We start from the raw sequence: 16,098 nt of genomic DNA, 5'->3' as shown, positions 1-16,098 counted from the left end.
TTTGTGTTTGCAAAACGTGCCGGGCTTATGTCATTGGCCCTTGCTCTAACAAACGAGTACCCAACTCGATAATATTAAAGCAATAAGACCTTCCTAATGAGGGCGAGATGCCCTTTGACCATCTTAGTATAATACTTGGGCATTCTTCCTATTTGATCCGGAAGTAATCTAGCCGCTTTTAATTTCCAACGCAGCTGAATCGCAAAGGCATTTTACGCTGTGTTCTTGCGCCAAATGGAGGGTTCCCTTTGAATTAGAGCTGCTCACCTACAGCGCAATTAACACATTCTAAGCAAAATGCACCATTCATGTAAACACCAACTCCTTTGGGCTTTTCTTTCACCTTATAGATGGTTGCTTCATGTGCACAACTATTTTATCGCGTGTCGCCTACTCCATGCTTTACACCTTCAGGGGTAACATCACACCAAGTGTGCAGCATCCACGCTTCCATGGGTTTGGTCAGGACGGTGGCCGACGTGACCACTTCCTGATGTACCTATGTATGTGGTACTCAGGGGCGCAGAAATGGAAACCGGTTCTGACACTAGGAAATTTCGTGGCTTCTGTGGTATGCACACATACAAGTACCTCCCTGCTTTGACATGGATGCACGTTTCGTTCGCAGTATGCTACCTGAAATCGCACACTTATCAAACTCTTCTAAATAAGATCAGAGGAGCAGGAAGTTAGCTGGCGTGAGGCAGGGAATGACACTGTGGTATAGAGCAAAAGAGTTTATATGGGCGCCATCAAGTGACTGCATTGTAAGTGCTACCGCTGTTAGTCACGGAAGACTGACTTTGCGAACTGGGTTTGCGTAGGCACGGTTTTTTAAACAACTGAGACTTGCGTGACGGGTTGAGATTGCTTTGTATGCTCACAGACGGTCTACAAATTGCTCGCCTCTCATGACTACTCATGCACAAATATATATATATATATATATATATATTTGCTAGGAGTGGGTGGCATGCATAAGTAATATGAAAAAGATGCATCAGTATGCATGATGAAAGGGCAAATAACAAGAGGCGTGCGTACTTGATCTTTCTGAAGCATATCAGCTTTGTGTAGAATCTTCATGGCGTAAATATATCCATTGTCCTGTTTTTGGACCAATCGAACCTGAAAAAGCATCAAGGGCGTTTATTGGCGAGAGATCGACGGTGAGCAGGTACAGAGGAGTGAATATGATTTACTCCGTCTTTGTGACCCGTAGCAATACTGTCAGAGTAGGATGTACGAATTACTTAACTCCACACAAGGAAACCCATGGAAAGGGCCACTCATTAAAAAGAACAGGAAGCCCAAATTTTTGAGAAATACACTCATTTGCCTCATTACCTGATGAGCCCCAAGAAAGGCGAAACCGGTCGTGGGCTGTCGAAAAGTTTTCAGCAACCTTGTGAGTAGTTTCCTTTAGGAAACCCCAATGTTTTAAGGGCTACAAGGCAATTCTGAGAAAATTGCATTGCTTGGTACAAACTAACATGCATACGAGTTCTCAACTGATCAAAAGTCGTTTATTGAAACTCAGCGGTGGTTACAAACTTGAAGCTAGAAAGATGTTAATTCTCGATAAGTGCCGGGTTTTACCTAATCTTGCAACGAATATGGAGGTCAAGTTACTCCGGTATAACACTACTTCACTTGTGCCATCATCATGTGCAACGTACTGGCTTCAGTGATTTATCGAGCGTTCACGAAGAAGCGACCCATCAAGTTTAGGTGGCCTCAGATGTACTCCTAGTCCACTGCTATGTTCCACTCGTCGAAAGATAGACTATACTTGTGTTGCAAAGTATGGTGCTTGATAAATGACCTAGGATGGAAGCATACAGCATGGGATGATTACATTTAGGGGAATTTTGTGCGAATTATGGAAGATTTCGACGGGTTTCGTCACAAACCGATTTTCGATCAGGACATTACTTGTACTCTGAGGACGGATAATGATTCCGATGGGTTCACTTTGAGGAGCAAGAAACCAATAATCAAAAACCGTGTGATAGCCACCGTTGGTCGCACTTTAAATGATTAGAATAAAGTCAGAAAAATGTTATAAAAAATCGCACTCGCTTCAGCTACTTCAGGCTGATTTTACTTCCTTCCTACTATTTCACGACCACACTTCCCCGAAAATAGCGTTGTATCATCGGTAAGTGCTGTCACTCCTTAGGTTGAGAAATCCTAACTGGGATAATTATGCTGAGTTGTCGCAATATTCAAGGGGGTGAAAGCAGATGAATAGGGGAGCGTCAAAGATAGAGGCAATGCCAGCTGATCTCCTCGAAACACGAAACTCTGCTGTAGCACACACGTTCGAAAAATAGCACGGCTAATCGTGAGTCACCAAGCCAACCACAGAACACGTCATAGTGTATAGGAAATGTAGACTCGAAAGACAATACGGGCATCCGTGACATGATAAGTGACAAAGACAAATTGTGACTTTTGTTGAGTTCCAGTGTGTAACAGAATGAACGCACTGAATTGCGTTTGTTGGAGCCGACTAACAGAACAGAGAGTTATTTGGAAAAGGTTAAAAATGCAGGTTCCAACCGTACGAATGAGAAGGCCTGGGCATCTTTCTTGTTCAGGTTACTTTCAAGTGGACCTGGTATTTCTAAAGCTCCACGAACAGACGAGTCAGATATGGAAGATAGGCCGTCAACGGAAGCCGACATACAGTGGCGGTAAGCTCGTCGATCTAAGTCCTACGTCCTGAAATCAAAACAAACAGCACCTCTAATGCGAAGTGACAGTGTCATCTCGATTGGCGCCAAAGCGTCTGCAACCAAATTACGCAGTCCAGGTAACAGACTGATTATCACAAGTTCAGTCCCCTAACACAATGTAGTAGGAAAAATCAGATTGATATCCTTAGTTGGGGCAATCCAACACGGTCGCTAGTCATAACCAAACTTTGAGGACGCCACTCCTCCGAAAATGGAAAAAGATCTCGTTGTTTTCATACGAGCAAGTTATCTAATGCTACTAGCTGATTACTTATTTGGTCCAAGTACAGAGGTGACTTTGTTCCACGGCCGATAAAGTCCATCGCTGAGAAATAATAAACCTTAAGAGTAAACTTTGGACCCAAACTTTGGGCCTCAAGAAAAAACTATAGTGGACGTGGACAGGTATAACAAGCTCGAGTGAGTCAATGGAGTGTGATTTACGCACCGTGATTTCCAACGCCTATCATTTATGGTGAATAACACGTGCACCGAAGGCCAGTGCGAACCCCGATTCAACATGTTATCCACTGGCTTGTACTGAAGCAAAATGCATTCACTTGGGAGTCGGCCTGGTGCACGCGAAATACTTTGCATCGGCCGAATATCAAACAGGCCGACAGCACGCAGACACATCTCGCGATAATGAGCATTTAATCCCCCGGCAGAGTACCAGCTGCCTCAATTCACAGGTAGTCAATATTGAAACCAAAGTACAGCCACATGGTCCGCAGCTGAATTGTCAGAAGCCCTTCCCGCGCCTGACACCAACAGTCGGATAATATTTTGTCCTGGTTTGGAATGTCATCTACAGGTCAGCGAACTTGACGGGTTAGAAAGTATAAATTGGTAATAACCAGGTAAGCAATCTACCTATCTGTTTTGTCAGCCTTTAAACAACAGACCTGAAATAAAAGTATAGCGCGCGGGTGTTGACACACATAACCGAACCGAATTACGTTCAACGTCTGCGAAGTGATCTTCGTCCGCTAAATCCGTCCCGGGCATCCGTTAAAATTGCAACAATGAGGTTAGTAGCTACTCGTAACAAGCAAAATGTCAAAAAAGTAGGAGGGGACTATGTATACTTAAATTTGCGTTATTCTTCTGTGGTTTTGCTCCAGAGAACCATGAAAAGTCGATAGAAAAAACAGCGATGGCTGTTTCTGAACGTTTCACTACACGGACAGCAAAACCAAAGTGTCGACCGCTACCAACCCTGTCCCTATACAAACAAATCAGGGGGCAGTAGAAATTCACCTCTGTAGAGTGAGCCATGTATGAATGACTTGGGACATTTTTAAAGTGTTTTTGAGGCGGTGACATGATAAGTTTGTTCAGACAAAACACACTTATTTGCAAATTGTATTGGTGCTGACAAGAGACTCAAATAAACCTCCCGTCCAACACGCTACCAGCCAGCATAGATTGAAAATCACTCGTCTGTCTTGGTTTAAACAACCACGAGGACAATAAGAACAATCGTTACGTGCTACAAAACACCTGCACAAACAACAACGGCTAGCGGTTGTTGAAGGTCAGTGATAATCCGGAAATATCGCCTGATCGGATGATCCATGTTCAAGGTTACGCATTAAAACAATCACCTGGTCACAGGACCACAACAACCGCAAAACAAGAGGCAAAGCCGATAAAGTTGCGGTGATGTGGCAGCACGTGACTGTTGAAAGCCGGTGTGAAAAAGTGTCACACATCTATCTGCATTTTGGGTCAGGAAGAAAAGCGACATGTGCAAAGTTTTGGGTTTCTTTTAACTGAGACTTCAACCGGTAACTGGAGCCAGTGCACGCTGAAAAGCCGAGAAGTTCTTGGTTGCTCAGCTTTTCGGCATAGACTGGAATCACTTGCAGGAACAAATCTCTATTGCGAATACTGAGATCTCCTCACACTACCAACATTCTAGGTTATGAGCAACCACTCCGGCATTGTAACCGATCCAGTTCGGCTAACGTAGTTCATGTTGCCCGGGGTAACAAAGACTACGGCATAATCAGGGGTGCGTTGTATGTCAACCCATGACCAATATAACTCAGCAGTTAAGGGCGTGCACATACGACAGTTGCACGCAAAGCATGCCACCGAAATAACTGATCCCTTATGAGAATTCGAAGGCCTAAAAATAAGTTTCATCGTAATGGAGAAGTAACGACAAGTCAGAGTAAATGAGCTTTCGAACAACAGTAATTCTCCCCATATGACCAAGCCATACGCAATTCAATATAGAAGAGTAGGCAGATATCTGGACTAGCCAAGTCAGAATTGACTAGATGGCATTGTTCTTAAGCTCCGAATTTCGTCATAAGCATTTCTTACGGGTCCCATCACAGCTGGTGCGATTGTATTGACATGGCGAGCTTGATGTCCGAAAGGAATCAATACCAACGGGTGGTAGCATGAATCATTTATTCACCCACAGTAAGTTGTTTCAATGACGGCAGACGGTAGTGGGACCGATGGCAAATGGTACAACTTTGCCAGAAACTACATCGATGGGTACGTGGTGAGGACTGTGACCCAAAAAATATCAGTTCACGCACATTCACGTCCACCTATACTGACGTTGGGTGTATGACGTAGTCTTTCAACATCGAAAGTTGAAAGTTTGGGAAAAAAGCGAACTCTAGAGGAGTGACGTAAAATCCTAGAGCAAATAAAAAGTTAAGTGTGTCGGTAGTCACTTGAAGTTGACGAGGATTCCGACTCAAATAATCGTACGAAAACAAGTGAAATCTTGTGCATAGCTATACAACCAATTTGAACGTTGACTAACACTTTTGTTGAGAATATCCCACCCTCGTTGCTATCACTACTTAAATACCCACCTGTTTTTCGGATTCGCACTAGAGATCAAGACACGTTGCTATGAGTGCAACTTTTCGACTACGTCCACAGTTCTCACGGCATGAAACCTGTTCGTCACATCAACTTTTTGTCCTCATCACGTTAACGTCTTACTATATCACCTTGGAGGTTAACCCTGTTACTTCATTCACCTGATTGCTGCCTTAGTTTGAAAGGGGTCCCCTAACACAATGTAGTAGGAAAAATCAGATTGATATCCTTAGTTGGGGCAATCCAACACGGTCGCTAGTCATAACCAAACTTTGAGGACGCCACTCCTCCGAAAATGGAAAAAGATCTCGTTGTTTTCATACGAGCAAGTTATCTAATGCTACTAGCTGATTACTTATTTGGTCCAAGTACAGAGGTGACTTTGTTCCACGGCCGATAAAGTCCATCGCTGAGAAATAATAAACCTTAAGAGTAAACTTTGGACCCAAACTTTGGGCCTCAAGAAAAAACTATAGTGGACGTGGACAGGTATAACAAGCTCGAGTGAGTCAATGGAGTGTGATTTACGCACCGTGATTTCCAACGCCTATCATTTATGGTGAATAACACGTGCACCGAAGGCCAGTGCGAACCCCGATTCAACATGTTATCCACTGGCTTGTACTGAAGCAAAATGCATTCACTTGGGAGTCGGCCTGGTGCACGCGAAATACTTTGCATCGGCCGAATATCAAACAGGCCGACAGCACGCAGACACATCTCGCGATAATGAGCATTTAATCCCCCGGCAGAGTACCAGCTGCCTCAATTCACAGGTAGTCAATATTGAAACCAAAGTACAGCCACATGGTCCGCAGCTGAATTGTCAGAAGCCCTTCCCGCGCCTGACACCAACAGTCGGATAATATTTTGTCCTGGTTTGGAATGTCATCTACAGGTCAGCGAACTTGACGGGTTAGAAAGTATAAATTGGTAATAACCAGGTAAGCAATCTACCTATCTGTTTTGTCAGCCTTTAAACAACAGACCTGAAATAAAAGTATAGCGCGCGGGTGTTGACACACATAACCGAACCGAATTACGTTCAACGTCTGCGAAGTGATCTTCGTCCGCTAAATCCGTCCCGGGCATCCGTTAAAATTGCAACAATGAGGTTAGTAGCTACTCGTAACAAGCAAAATGTCAAAAAAGTAGGAGGGGACTATGTATACTTAAATTTGCGTTATTCTTCTGTGGTTTTGCTCCAGAGAACCATGAAAAGTCGATAGAAAAAACAGCGATGGCTGTTTCTGAACGTTTCACTACACGGACAGCAAAACCAAAGTGTCGACCGCTACCAACCCTGTCCCTATACAAACAAATCAGGGGGCAGTAGAAATTCACCTCTGTAGAGTGAGCCATGTATGAATGACTTGGGACATTTTTAAAGTGTTTTTGAGGCGGTGACATGATAAGTTTGTTCAGACAAAACACACTTATTTGCAAATTGTATTGGTGCTGACAAGAGACTCAAATAAACCTCCCGTCCAACACGCTACCAGCCAGCATAGATTGAAAATCACTCGTCTGTCTTGGTTTAAACAACCACGAGGACAATAAGAACAATCGTTACGTGCTACAAAACACCTGCACAAACAACAACGGCTAGCGGTTGTTGAAGGTCAGTGATAATCCGGAAATATCGCCTGATCGGATGATCCATGTTCAAGGTTACGCATTAAAACAATCACCTGGTCACAGGACCACAACAACCGCAAAACAAGAGGCAAAGCCGATAAAGTTGCGGTGATGTGGCAGCACGTGACTGTTGAAAGCCGGTGTGAAAAAGTGTCACACATCTATCTGCATTTTGGGTCAGGAAGAAAAGCGACATGTGCAAAGTTTTGGGTTTCTTTTAACTGAGACTTCAACCGGTAACTGGAGCCAGTGCACGCTGAAAAGCCGAGAAGTTCTTGGTTGCTCAGCTTTTCGGCATAGACTGGAATCACTTGCAGGAACAAATCTCTATTGCGAATACTGAGATCTCCTCACACTACCAACATTCTAGGTTATGAGCAACCACTCCGGCATTGTAACCGATCCAGTTCGGCTAACGTAGTTCATGTTGCCCGGGGTAACAAAGACTACGGCATAATCAGGGGTGCGTTGTATGTCAACCCATGACCAATATAACTCAGCAGTTAAGGGCGTGCACATACGACAGTTGCACGCAAAGCATGCCACCGAAATAACTGATCCCTTATGAGAATTCGAAGGCCTAAAAATAAGTTTCATCGTAATGGAGAAGTAACGACAAGTCAGAGTAAATGAGCTTTCGAACAACAGTAATTCTCCCCATATGACCAAGCCATACGCAATTCAATATAGAAGAGTAGGCAGATATCTGGACTAGCCAAGTCAGAATTGACTAGATGGCATTGTTCTTAAGCTCCGAATTTCGTCATAAGCATTTCTTACGGGTCCCATCACAGCTGGTGCGATTGTATTGACATGGCGAGCTTGATGTCCGAAAGGAATCAATACCAACGGGTGGTAGCATGAATCATTTATTCACCCACAGTAAGTTGTTTCAATGACGGCAGACGGTAGTGGGACCGATGGCAAATGGTACAACTTTGCCAGAAACTACATCGATGGGTACGTGGTGAGGACTGTGACCCAAAAAATATCAGTTCACGCACATTCACGTCCACCTATACTGACGTTGGGTGTATGACGTAGTCTTTCAACATCGAAAGTTGAAAGTTTGGGAAAAAAGCGAACTCTAGAGGAGTGACGTAAAATCCTAGAGCAAATAAAAAGTTAAGTGTGTCGGTAGTCACTTGAAGTTGACGAGGATTCCGACTCAAATAATCGTACGAAAACAAGTGAAATCTTGTGCATAGCTATACAACCAATTTGAACGTTGACTAACACTTTTGTTGAGAATATCCCACCCTCGTTGCTATCACTACTTAAATACCCACCTGTTTTTCGGATTCGCACTAGAGATCAAGACACGTTGCTATGAGTGCAACTTTTCGACTACGTCCACAGTTCTCACGGCATGAAACCTGTTCGTCACATCAACTTTTTGTCCTCATCACGTTAACGTCTTACTATATCACCTTGGAGGTTAACCCTGTTACTTCATTCACCTGATTGCTGCCTTAGTTTGAAATGGGATGCAAGACACTACATCAATCAGCACTTTCAGGCATGGGTGGTAGAATTAGCTGATTCAATTGAGTAGAATCGTCAATAGACGCAGATTCGGCATGTATTGCGGGCGCATTCCGATTCCTCCTCCCCCAGATCAAACTGTGAATGAATCTTCGTTCTGCACACCCATCATCAACATCACCAGCAGCAGCAACAGTAACATCGTTCTTGACACTAATGTCTCATTGTCGTACAACCACGAAGTCTAATTACATTTAGAGCCTTCAAGTGAATAAAAGAAAAAGATTATATGAGGAGGAAACCCGGTACTAGGGTACAACAAGGATTTTCGGGTGCCTACACCTCCAAATGCTGTCACATAATATGGGAAGAAACTGACAACATGAGCACTGTATACATTTGTTAACTGCCATTACTTGTGGTCAAGCATAGGAAGGGGCACGGAAACCCTATCTTGAAAGGCGGACCATATCAATAGCAACAAGGCATTAGTTACTTTCCAGGAAGACCAGAGTTACAGTCCGTTGGTCTCAATGTATATTTGATCAAAGTGGGATAAACCACTCAGGGGGGATTTCGGCGCTGATAATTCAACGCAGTTCTGCGATGGACCACCTACGGTAACAAATGCACCTGACCTTATGTAGCAATTGGGAGAAGTTAAGAGAAACTTTAGGAATTCCACAAATGCCAGGCGAATGGAAAAATTGCACCATACATTAGCCGTGATAAACTCCATAACATTCTTAACGGAACCAAAAAATCAAGAGTCTGAATGGCTCGTCACTGAAAAACATTACCCAATAAAAGCAGATGCACCAGCATATCCCGATTCTGAGAGTGTATCTCAAGGAATATTTGAACCCATCCTAACCCTTCCTGAGTTGTAGAAAGGTGAAAGAAGCCTCAAGTACAGTTTCGAAGACGGAAACAAAAAAGGCGGAGGAAACCCGTGCCTAACACCAACAGTACAGGTAGCCGATGATGGTTGGTCCTCATTTAACGTCCTTACAGCAACACTGAATGAACCAACAAGTTATGCCGCCAATAAGCTGAGGGGTCCATTGCGAATTCAGATCTCATTTGAATAAGAGCGTATTATGTTGGAACGCTTTAGAGCTAAAACGGGTTGGTACACGGGCAGAAAAAATGAACTAAAATAGGTTGTATTTATGCTTAGGTTGAATTCTTTTAAAGACGAATACAGCTTGCATTTGTCTTAGGGTCCTTATATCTTAATCTCTTGAGATTGGCATCAGACAGGCTGTAGGCATAATAGTACGCTACAGTACTGTTTGAAAATCATATCCGATTGTGGAGAAGGTGGTGAACACCTATCGATAATCTGCAGCACAAGCGATCGCTAATTGTCGGTCAGTTCGGTGTGTTGAAAGCAACGGGACATTAACGGAAGCACGGCAAGGAAAGCGAACACAAAGTGCCATGCTTAAGAGTGCATACAGAGTCACGTATTTACATGCTTCCTTAAATGCCTACAGTTGGGATCCATCATCAACATCATCATCAAAGACAGCAACATCAGTGTTGGCACTGATGCTTCACTGCCGTTGGGATCCACAAAGGCGTGATAATAAGGCGGAGGTAGGAGAGTGAAAAGGCAGTGATGAAAGAGGAAAATGGTGTGAGTAATGTGACTTCATCTAACTGCTTTAGTCTGAAAATTACACCTTCGTATGAACGTTTAAAAAATAACGTCCAACACTTACAGACGCGACTCACCATACGCTTAATCCGTTTACACTAATCTGTGAAAGCCCCCAGGTTTACTGAAAATTACATGGTCCATGATGTACCGATAGTTAATCAATACAATAGTCAGGTCGGTCCGTCGCAGAAAGAACGCATGGAATGCAGTGGGGTGATGCAATAAGTAACAACGGGCCGCAGTTACATAGAGAGATATAACTGTACGAAGTCGGTTCATCATTCCACAGTGCGGTATTTCTTCAATTGAATTAACATAACTGAGTAGCAATAAAACAGGTGCTTAAGGCTCCCAGAAGGAATAAGGGTGACTAATAGGATGAAGGTTTGGTGAAATCAGTCACCTAATCCAGTTGATGAAAGTACTTATCCTGGGGTTGAATTTCTGTAAGCATGAACAAATTCGAAAGGCGGCAAAGTAAAACCGCGAAGTGCAAGTCCGTGACTTGTTCCTTTTGGACATCCTGTTTGTTCCTTTGAAACAGCATGCCCTCTAAAGTGCAAAAATATCAGTTTGATTTTCAAAGTTGTGGTGGTGGCAGTATACCCACGAAACCCAGTATCAAACGGAAAATCGGAGGAATTAAGTTACGAGCAATACTGAACACTTCAAGCTTAGTGAAGAGCACCCGATCTACCGGATACCATCATCAATGAAGGCAATACACCAGTAATTCATGCTGGCACTTAACCACTACTGAACCCTGCGGAAAGAATGTCCTAAAATAGTTGGAAGGAAAAGGAAGGGCAGAGACTTAGCGAGCCGGCCGAGCAAACTATCGGCATAAACAAGAACGAAATCGCCTGTGTTACGAGTAATGGAAGCGTACATGTAAAATGAAGAGCTACTGGTGGGAACTTAGCAACAAGTTCCCAACACCTGCTCGTACGTACGTGTCTAGCCTTATTTTTTGAAGCGAAACTGAGTTCACACGTTACAGTTATCATTTCGAAGCGTGTGCGCGTCTATTAACAGTTGCACTTCTTATATGTACACAACTAACCCTGTTTAGATAAAGGTAGCATCTTATCCCTTCTGCTCGACATGACTCTTGTTCACCAACGAAGTACTGCATTTCACTGACAGGTACTACGGTAGACTTCGCCGTGCATTGTCCTTCCCAGTGTCGTTCCCAGTTCCTACAACCCAGAGCGCCACCACGTTCAGAAGAGACGGCTAAACCTATGGTAGTCACTGCCTCCAATGAAACCCCACTTTGACATACCATCCGAGTGATAGCGAAGTGAGTACACCGGGATAAAATGTTGAACTATTTGGAGTCTTACTTCTCCGAACGCGCCTTTGCCAATAATTTTGAGAGGGTAAAAGTCATCCACCGTGAGGCGAGCACGCTTGAGTCGAAGAAATTCGCTCTCCTTCAATGCATGCTGCATTCGTTTGGCCTGTTTCTGAAAGAAATAAGCAGAGAGCTCGTGGAGGTCAGCTTGTGTTTGAAAAGATAGGAAAGCCACAGTTCATGTGAACATGTAACCTAGCTACTCGCATAAGCTACCAAATGATGAAATAATGATAACAAGACGCTTCATGATTCAGTTGGCACGATATTCGAGATATCGAAGTATATTTTCATAAAGGAAACTACTCAAAAGGTTGCTGAAAACTCTTTGACCAAACGACTCCGTAGCCGACATGAGGGGGATTTCATCCCAGGGAAGCTCAGTAACTTTTTACCTGATTTCATCCCTCTAAATCATAGCGTGCATTGTGACTGCCAAACTGAAGATCCCTCACCAATAACCCAAAAATTCCATGTCCTACTGGATCACTGGTCGTTTGCCACAGCAACTGCAAACAGACTCACTGGCTGCAACGAAGTTTGGAGGGACGTGGTAAACGGATACATAGGAAGAAAAGTAAGATGATAAGGTTGACGGAAACTCGGGGACTGCGCCTACCTGATGAGCCCCAAGAAGGGCGAAACCGGTCGTGGGCTGTCAAAGAGTTTTCAGCAACCTTGTGAGTAGTTTCCTTTATGAAAATGATAACAAGCATTTCTAGAAAACGACGGGTATATAAACCCGAAATCCACAATAAGGGTAGGTATATCGGAACGTATTCACTAGCGTATTGAGTTTCCATACTTAAAGAATATGAACTAATGAGTCCACAAGATACTGTAGTCTTTCATGCACACGGTGAATTAAAAATCGACGATAGTACATTTTATTCTCACTCTCAAAAATGGCCACCCGAAAATGGAGTCACCGCTGTGGGGTTTCCCATGCTGTTTGGATGTATGCCACACTCTAAGAAGGAACAATAGCTTATGCCAAATGCATACATGGATCATATCTTGAGTGTACTTCTCCTTGCAACCGGTCCACTGACATGCAGCTGTGACCAACATGTCTGGATTGTTGTCAGGCTGAGGAAACTGCCGGTCGCAATATTAAGGAGGCGAATACTTAATGGATCTGCAGGAGACTATATCAGCCATGACAAAGATAGGAATACAAAGCGGTTGTGACACTTTCTAATCTGGATTTGATGAATGGCTTTCAGCATGACTTGATGAATAATGCTCACTCTATCTTTGGTTCGGGTGTTCCCGAGATGCAAAACCACTAAACATGAAGCACCATGTCTAGGTTTATTTCTGATTGACTTAACTAGCTTGTCGTTTGGATCAAAACGACACTTTGCACATAAAAAGCAAGAAATATCTCAGAATGTAATACCGCGATGCGTATCGAATCTGCCATTCAAGACCACGTGGAGAGTACTAGTCTCAACAAAGAGAGTATCACCGTGAGAAGCTAAATCACCACAGTTCAAAACAATGGTATTTCCAGACTGTCTCAGCCGGTCGCGCGGCTAAATCAAAACAGTAGCCATTAAACTAATTCCTTTGACATTCCACCGAAATGTACAGGCAGGCGTGAATCAGCTTTCGTTTCATCGATGAGAATGGTCATATATGCATTACCAATAAATGTACACATAGACGGAAAACGTCAATTGCCTACTTGCTCTTCATTGAGTCCTTCGCTTTCCATCATAGACTCGAGGATTTCGTACCGGCTTCGACGCTCCCTGTATTGCACGATCAAATTGTCGTAATAGTGTTCCAACGTGATCTTGGCAACCTTGACCCTATCCAAAGTGTGGCTGCTGACACTGAGACCACCACTCACTGGGGAAGCAGCAGAGCATGTTGTACCGGCTCCACCAACCGCATTTGTTGTTTGACTTATCCCGTGGTTTGTTTGATCGTTTGTCATGGAAGACGTCGTGGATTTTTGAGAGCCTAGTAAGACACGTTCAAGTTTCCCAGTGCCATTGGAAGTGTGATATGTACGGGTTGCACCGACTGACATTTCGAACGCGCCTCAGAAGAACGCATCGAGAGCACAACAGTGAGAGGTAGAAAGCTGAAATAACCGTAATGGTGAACGTTTATTGAACGAAATTACAATAACTGGTATTAGTCATCCAGAGACTGGCATGCAACCACCACAGCTTAATTTCTCATTGCCGACACCATCACCTACAGTAAATGCGAATAGTTAACTGCCGTACAATGAAGAAGAGTCCCAGCGAACAGTAGTAGGGAGTAGTGGCTTGGTGTAAAAGATTCTAGTGCACTACTTGAAGCGATTTACAGCAAGGTTCCAGCCTCTTCTTTCAGCACTGAAGTACAAGTCGGAGCATCGTCTCGAACCAAAATAGCACAAGAACAACTCAGGATCTTTACAAATCCGATAAAATAGCAGCAGAAATCTTAGCCGGTGGCCCCAAGTAATAATTGTCAAAATGATCTCCAAAATTCACTAGTTTCTAGAATGTTAGTGTCTTACTTGACACTGTTGGCCAACAGTGCCAGTATGCACAGCCCCTACGAATACGTATCAGATATCAGCTGCGTCTCTAGGACAACGAATCCAGGTCTCTGGTTCAAATGATTTGTATAGGCTCTATTATAATAGACGAACGCACAACCCATGCCTCCACGATGTTGAAGTTGCTTCACTTAACAATACCAATAATCTGTCTCGATTACCGACTGGAATCCAATAGCCCCAAGGACCACTCTCGAACCTTACTGTGGCAGCCGTTTTTGTCCCCAAGTCTTTATTGGACCCAGACATAAAGAATAAACTAACGCCACATGTGGTTGAGATGATAAGTCTATAGAGTAGCGAGTGGCTGAAACGCTCGAGTTGGTGAACGAGAAGACAACACGTCCATTACATCTAGTCGGTTTGGATTAGCATAGCGCTGTGTCAATGGTGACAAGCTGATAAACCTCGCCTCTCCCGAATCGACCTGCTGTTACCAGCATCTCAAGAAAACGCCTATTAGCATGCCACCCAAACGACGACCGGAATCTCCCACTGTGCAAGCAGGGTGATCCTCATCAACCGACGATTTCAGTTCTTATAGCGATACGGACTCGCGTGATGTGGTCTGGCCATTCTGCTTGGAAAGACTTGAAACTAACACAAAATGACGGTAGAATGAGGCGCTTCGAACGTGATTCCAATTTTCAAAAACGGCACAACGTCATGCGAAAGTTAATGAAGCATCATCCTGACACCCGTGGAATCCAAGTTGCTCTCTGGCATTAGTTTACGCAGGGTGATCGGTTATCGGGAAACACATGAGTGAGAATCAAGCTGGGATATACTATGGTTGGAAATGCCTCTTCCAAACTCTCAAACGTCCAACGATAGCCACTTTTCTTGACATGACGGTCGTCAGAAAATCTGGCGGTGCATGGTGACCAGGGGTGTCACATTTAAGAGCACTGCAGACTGACTCCTATTAGCACATATGGGTACACAGCAAACTGTCGTTGGAGTTCACCAGCGAGCCAGGGCTGGGTCCTCTCATCATTGCTCTTCAACTTTATCATTGAAGTGCGACTTGAAACTTCTCTGCCTGTCTCCGAAGACTCTCAATATACCTCTCCTCGGTCTATATTCCTCAGAGATGCACGTCATGTTTTGGTATGGGCTTCACACCGTTGGAGTGTAAGGTGCTGCTACGCAAAGAATCGAGGTGGTTGACAAATTAATTTATCTGGGCAGTTAGTAATGGACTGGCTGTTGACGAGATCACTTCTAAGATCAGGAAGGCCAGGACAGCTTTTACCAACCTTATGCATCTGTATCACCGGCCTGACGTCAGCTGGAAGAGAATTGTCAGGAGAAGTGTCGCGACGATGTGATTCATACTTTTACACATTAGAAACATGGCCCCTATGCGCAAAGGGCGTGCGAAAACCTTCGGTGTTTGACCATCGACGTCTTCGAAGCATTCCTTGGGTCCGGTGGGAACATCGATTTGGTAATGCTGAGGTGGATCGAGATGTCTCAGTGGTTAAGGCGCGAAGGTTCGTGGTTCGAAACCGTCCTCTGCATCTCGATTGCTCTTGTCTGGACTTGGGCGATCATGCAGCATCTCAGCCTCAATGCCTTCTCCAGTTGGTATGGCAGCTGATCTTGAAGTACGCCAGGTGGTTTCAAGAAGGAACTCTCCAGAGGTGAACGACCTGCTCACAATTAATAGTTTACGACGGTTAAATGTACTTCCATGTCAGATATTACGCAGAGTTCGCGAGGGGTACAGGGACCAACGAGTCCGAAGTCATGAGTACACAAGAACGAACAGTGAAGATTTGGAGCGAACATA

At 44.1% G+C, this 16,098-nt stretch overlaps 1 protein-coding gene across 1 annotated transcript in view; it reads right to left on the bottom strand.

Annotated features, from left to right (window-relative positions):
- The window catches only part of T265_00383 (hypothetical protein), a gene marked incomplete at both ends in the record, with an annotated part of 65,072 nt that extends 51,234 nt beyond the window's left edge, over positions 1–13,838 (bottom strand). Inside the window, 3 exons of the mRNA XM_009164128.1 lie at positions 1,045–1,128; positions 11,730–11,852; positions 13,431–13,838. Of these exons, the coding sequence (XP_009162392.1) occupies positions 1,045–1,128; positions 11,730–11,852; positions 13,431–13,781 (558 nt within the window). The remainder of the gene's footprint in view (positions 1–1,044; positions 1,129–11,729; positions 11,853–13,430) is intronic.
- Positions 13,839–16,098: the final 2,260 nt, after the last annotated feature.

Source organism: Opisthorchis viverrini (assembly GCF_000715545.1).
Source record: "Opisthorchis viverrini unplaced genomic scaffold opera_v5_3, whole genome shotgun sequence".
Taxonomy (NCBI): domain Eukaryota; kingdom Metazoa; phylum Platyhelminthes; class Trematoda; order Opisthorchiida; family Opisthorchiidae; genus Opisthorchis; species Opisthorchis viverrini.
Note: the sequence above shows the minus strand (reverse complement) of the source record. Positions and strands in the feature narration are given on the sequence as shown.